The sequence below is a fragment of the Marmota marmota genome, unplaced genomic scaffold (genome assembly GCF_001458135.2).
Source record: "Marmota marmota marmota unplaced genomic scaffold, marMar, whole genome shotgun sequence".
Taxonomy (NCBI): Eukaryota; Metazoa; Chordata; class Mammalia; order Rodentia; family Sciuridae; genus Marmota; species Marmota marmota.
This window is the reverse complement of record NW_025999880.1, coordinates 7,683,159-7,689,158: the sequence shown is the minus strand read 5'-3', so window position 1 is coordinate 7,689,158 and position 6,000 is coordinate 7,683,159. Positions and strand designations below refer to the sequence as shown.

General features: G+C 44.2%; 1 protein-coding gene across 5 annotated transcripts in view; it reads left to right on the top strand.

Annotated features, from left to right (window-relative positions):
- Positions 1-523: 523 nt before the first annotated feature.
- Positions 524-6,000, top strand: part of Tom1l1 (target of myb1 like 1 membrane trafficking protein) — a 42,920-nt gene continuing 37,443 nt past the window's right edge. For 2 of the 5 annotated variants that reach the window (XR_007342424.1, XM_015495454.2), the window contains exons 1-3: positions 524-675; positions 3,390-3,474; positions 4,972-5,050. Coding sequence is in view for 1 of the 5 variants with exons in the window: in XM_015495454.2 (XP_015350940.1) it covers positions 618-675; positions 3,390-3,474; positions 4,972-5,050 (222 nt within the window). In the remaining 4 variants the exon portion in view is untranslated. Of the gene's footprint in view, positions 676-3,389; positions 3,475-4,971; positions 5,051-6,000 lie in introns of those variants that run through there. The other 3 variants (XM_048788720.1, XM_048788719.1, XM_015495456.2) reach the window with 3 other exon arrangements.

Here is a 6,000-nt window from a genome sequence, read left to right as displayed (position 1 = left end):
CTCATCACCCGCCACTTTAAAGGGCAGCCACGCCTCGGCTCCCCTATCTCTATGGCAGGGCGGCAGTGGGATGTATATTTCTAGTTATTCATTTTTTTCAATGGTTAAAGATTTTATGGATGACTTAAGCGGTTTATGTCCTTTCCTTAATTCTGACAATAATCCCGAGGCTCGTGTTATTAACCCTGTATTTCCTTGCCTACAAAGGGCGGAGAAAAGGACGCAGACAAGGGTGGCAATCCGCCCAGGAAGCGGTGGGAGCAGAGCCGGGGTCTCCACCTCCCACTCGGGGCTTCTGCCTGCCTGCCTCGGAGTAGCCCGCCTGGGTGCGGGGCGCGCGCCGTGTCCCTCCCGCGGGCTCCAAGCGCTGGGCGGTGCCCGCGGCCACACCTGATGCGGGGAGCGCCTCGCAGGGCGCGCGCTGCAGGTGCGAGCTGCGCCCGAGACTCCGCCCCACGCCCCCGCCCCGAGCCGGGTACCCCGCAGCGGCCGCAGGACGCGCCGCCTCCGCCCGCGCCCGCCAAGAGGAGGAGCCACGGGCACCGAGCGGGAGGAGTCGGGAGTCGGAGGGCGGCGGGCGGAGGCGGATTTCCTGGGCCCGGCTCTCTGGGGCCACTATGGCGTTTGGGAAGAGCCACCGGGATCCCTACGCCACCTCCGTGGGCCAACTCATAGGTAAGGCGGCGCGGGGAGACACGCCCGGGCGGGCGGGCAGGCGGGCTGTGGGGATCGCGGGGTCTGTCCCCGCTCGACTCCATTCTCGGCCTGCGGAGGACTGAGTTGATCCCAGTTGGGGGAGATCCTTCCGCCCCATCCCCCCAGCTTTCCCAGGGCACCCACATTCCACCAGCCCCCTTCCCGCGTTACTTTCTGGGCCAACTCACCTTGGAACTCCTTTTCCCCAAATTCTCTCTCTTTTGCTGACTTCTGGGTAGTGGAACCGAACAGGTGAACCCCAAGGCTTTGGCGTGGTGTGTTGGGGCCTCTACCAGGAGAGGCTGGAAACTTGTTTGACTAGAGGAAGGTTATTCAACAAGTGCGTTCACCCGTGGGCTGTTAGGCGTGTAGTGTTGTTCCATACTGTTATGCCCATTTTGCAGATGAGGGAAAGATGTGATCTCACTGTGAGAGGCTCAGCAAACCTGAGCTGTCTTTTGAGGTAAACAAAGAGAATGAAAATGCTTGGCATTGGAGTAAAGGGAGGAAAGAGGAGAGGTGTTAGCTGGAGACACAACTGGAGACAAGAAGGCCTTTCTGAGACCAGGGTGGGCCGCCTAGGCACCGTCCTACCTCTTTTCTATCTCCAGTGGCTATCCTCTGAATTATGTAGGTGTAAGCATAAGTCAGTGATTGGACTCTTCCCAACACCACGTCACTTCTTCCTCTTTTTCTTGATTCCTCCCCTTGGGAACGGGGTGTGGCACCCTGGCATATTAAAGGCAGGCAAACTGTCTGTTGGGAACTTAGTGGGATGATGAAATCGTGAGAACCTGGTACTTGGAGCAAGAAGGCTCAGACTTGCAAGATTTGGGTTACAGCACACCTAATTGCTGTGTGACACAGAACAGACCACTTACCCTGAACCTGAGTTTCCACATCTTTATGGGACCAGGCACCCCAGCCAGGCTAAATAAGACATGGTCTCAAGCTTCAGGGAATTCACTTTCTTTTATTTTTAATTTTTTCCCAGTAATGTGGATTGAACTCAGGGAGACTCTACCACTGACCCACATCCCCAGCCCTTTTGATTTTTTGAGAAAGGATTTTGCTAAGTTGCTCAGGCTGGTCTGGGATTTGCAATCCTCCTGCCTCAGCCTCTCAAATCACTGGATTACAGTCATGCACCACCACACTCATCTGATGGGAACTCACTTTCTTATAGGGCAGACAAGTTTGTAGTAACTTCTGTATGATACTTTTAGAAGAAAAATATAAAACACATAAAACCTATGAAAAGGGAGAGATGAACCCTGTCGGGGTCTTTGAAGGGTGAATAGGAGTTTCTAGGAAGATAAGGTTGGGAGAAGAGCAAGGAATGGAAGGAGACATCTGATAGATGGGACAACCATATATGCCTGACAGTGCAACGTTGCTCACCTTTGTTCACCGAGTGCCAAATTCTAATAGCTCTTTTCCTGGGTGGGAAGCAGGCTAAACTTGGGGGTTCTCCCAACCAAGTCCTTATTCTTCTTCCCCTTCTTTAGTCTTTTCTCGTTGTTTTGTCTTCATTTTCCTCAAAAACGATGTTATTTTCATGCTTATGGATCACACCTTTCTCCAACGAAGATATTAAATTCATTCATATAGGGTATTTCCCTTCCTAGAGAGCATTTTGTTTGAGGTACTGGGGATCAAACCCAAGGCCTGGCACATGGTAGGCAAGCGCTCTACCACTGAGCTGCATCTTTGGCTCTTCTTATTCTTTCTTTCTTTTTTAAAATATATATATATTTTTAGATGTAGATGGACACAATGCCTTTATTTTGTTTGTTTATTTTATGTGGTGCTAGGGATCCAACCCAGTGCCTCATGCATGCTAGGCAAGTGTTCTACCACTGAGCCACAACCCCGGCCCCTTATTCTTTATTTTGAGACAGGTTCTTGCTAAGTTGCCCAGGCTGGCCTTGAACTTGCCATCCTTCTGCCATGGCCTCCCCAATAGTTGGGATACAATCATGCACAATAACACCTGCTTTAACATTTGGTATTCTTGAAGAGAATGTCTGGAAAAGGGAAAATATCTGATTATTTAACGATGGGGTTCCAGGTACAGTCTGCATGGAAGTCTGCCTGTGGTAGCTTTGATAGTATAGACTAAAAGTGGTCTTGCTCAGTCATTCTGTTCTCTCTCCCTTTTTCTCACCCCCACCTAACAAATGATTTTAAAAAACAAACAAACACTGAGATCAAGCAATTTTGGATTTCAATATAAGTTCTACCTCCTACTTGCTCTGTAACCTTGGGTAATTTCCTTAACCTCTCACAATTTGTTTGATCATGTCCAACAGTGGGTTAAATGGGATTGCAAAATAAAATACTTAGCTCTGTGTAGTTCCCCTAGTAGGCGGCTGCTGAATAAGCTCTAGTGCTGTTCTCTGAAAGTTGGGCAGATGGAGATCTAGCTGGCCTGCTTTAGTCCCGTAGCCAGGTGTTATGCTTGCAGTCTTCATTAATAGGTCACTCATTACTGTTGCAACAGCAATACTCTGAACTTGAGTTCTGAGTGATTCCTGAATTACTGAGGATTGTTCAGGGGAAAAAAAAGGAGTCACTTTGCCCTATATAAACTTAATGGTACTTGCTGTTACACCCTGGGGCAGATTATTTAAGGGAGACATTTTTTACTCTGTTGTAACTCAGACTCAACACAAGCAGCTTTTTCTTTGCAGAAAAGGCTACATTTGCAGGAGTTCAGACCGAAGACTGGGGCCAGTTCATGCACATCTGTGACATAATTAACACTACCCAGGATGGGTGAGTTCAGTGTGGTGTCCAAGTCTTTACCTTTGATAAGAAGCATCAGATCTATAACATGTTTTTTCTTGCCAACTCTGGTTTTCTTATTGAAAGAGGATTTTTATCATCCCTTAGGGACCCTCTACCTTTTAAAGATGTCAGGTTTTGACTTATTGGGGCAGCTCTTGCTGGGACATGTGGAATATCTGAGAATCCATTGTAATTTTTTTCCCTCTCCTCTTTCAGTTTTCCTTAACAGTTTCAAATTTTGTCTCTGAGAAACTCAGAACCTTGTTTTTAAAAGATTAAAAATATATATATATATATATAAAAAGAGATAGATTGTTTCCTTCCTTAGGAATTTTTTCTGCTCTGATTGCCAGTATTTTGTGTAACTAAAAAATATTATCCAGAAACTGGTTAACTCCTGGTGGTGAACAATCTCTGGACATTCATCTTTATAACCAGGAAATGATCTAGCAGTCTTTTTCTTCCTTGTCATGGGACAGGTTCCTTTGTTTTGTTTTGTTTTGTTTTCTCCTTAATGCCAATATAGCCATGTTTGTGCTGTGTATATTTTAAATAATGGATGCTACTTTTCTTATATACTTTTTAAACTTTAGAGAATTGAAGTTATAAGAGAAGTTATTAAAAAGGGCCTACATGGGCTAGAGTTGTGGCTCAGTGGCAGAGCACTTGCCTAGCAACATCGACAATTGAAAAAAATATTAAAAAAAAAAAGAAGGGCCTACTAGTTTGAATTTAGTCAGCTAAGGTTATTATAAAAGACACAATTCCATTAATTTTCTTATAGGTATTCAAGTGACATTTGACAGGAAAAGATGTAATCTAGCTCATGTTGAGAAGAAAACATGACAACTTAATTATTGATTATATATTGATGGAAAGTACTATGTCACCATCACACTGTTCATGATTTTTTTTCTCTATAATCATGTTTACCATGTTTAGATCTTCTGTGAAGCTTTTCATTGATACGACCAATTTCTTCACTGCTAATACATAAGGAGAATCTAGTAAATTCTAGCCCTCTATTTATAGTTCTTCCTTTGTAACATGATATTGAGGCATCTCGGAAGCTGACCTCATTTGCTGTAATTCTTCCACCATCCCTTTGCCTAGAGGGTGCTCAGGAAATGCCAGTTGACATTAAAGTGGTAACTTTCATTGATTGTCTTGGAAGTTAGATTTCCTGTAAACTGGTTCTGTGTATTGGTAGAGGAAATGGGTATAAGCATATTTCATGAGTAGTGCTTTCTGGGTAATACTCTTAGGTAAATATTTTGATTCCCACCATAAGGTAGGTGGCATTGTCTGATTGTATCCATGAGGGGAAATTTAGGTAAGAGAAGGTACATGATCTCCTGAGATGGCAAACCAAAACCAAGGCCTTGGTCTTCTGCTCCTTAGACATTTCTGTTTGCACAATGCATATTGGTTTTCAGAAAACAATTTGCATGCCTAAATTGGTGATTTCTGTGTTTATTGCTATAGGCCAAAAGATGCAGTGAAAGCTTTGAAGAAAAGAATTTCCAAAAATTACAATCATAAAGAAATCCAACTTACCTTGTCAGTAAGTACTTGAATGTTCTAAGTAAGATTCTAGGATTTCCCAAGTTATAATTACATTTTTAATCCTGGGTTTTAAAAAAATCTACCTATCTGTGTATACACACATACATACACACACACACAAATATTCTGAAGTAACAATAGGTTAGCAAAATTTTATACACTGTATGAGTTAAGTTTATTTATAGAGAATTGCAGAATAGAATTTAATTGATTATAATGGCATTTGATTTTGTGGAAAGAGTACTCCTGGAAAATCAGTTTTTCCTGGTCAGGAGATAGGAACTTGTGATTAAAAACTTATAGATGCTGAACCAGTGAAGAAGTTTGGGCATGTCTTAATTAACCATAACTGAAGGTGGGAGGAATTAAAGTCTTGAAAAATGCCCCCCCCCCACCCTTAGTTTTATATCTTCCTTGAACACTTGTGTGGAATCCTGCATGCTGGCAGCTCATTTAGTTTGAACCAAGTTCTGCTGCATGGTATCATTGGGAAAATGTTCTTTGTTGATTTAAGCAGTTCTGTGTACTGTGTTGTCTGTGGTCTCTTACGTGACTTGTTCCCATTCCCCCTCCCCCATTCTTGGCCACATGACCTCTTCAGTCACATTGGTGAGTTGCCCTTTTTACTTTGATATGTGTTGCAAGCTCTGCCTGCTGCCTGAGAGTGAGCTGTGACATGGCTCTCCAATTTCTTCTGCATGCTTTATTTACCTCTGCCAGGCCCCAGACCATGCATGGTTATAAGGCTCTGGTTGGCCAGCTTCATGCTACTCTGAGGAGCTGGGGGAGAGTTGATCAGGAGGGTGATGGGGCAGAGGAGAGTGCGGCTCCCTGGTTTTAGATTCACAAGGAAGAAGAAGGGTCACATCTTGTGTGCTTGGAGACTAATTCAATGAAAAGAAATGAACAGTCTTCAAGATGCAGTCACTAAAGAAACCCTTCACAGAG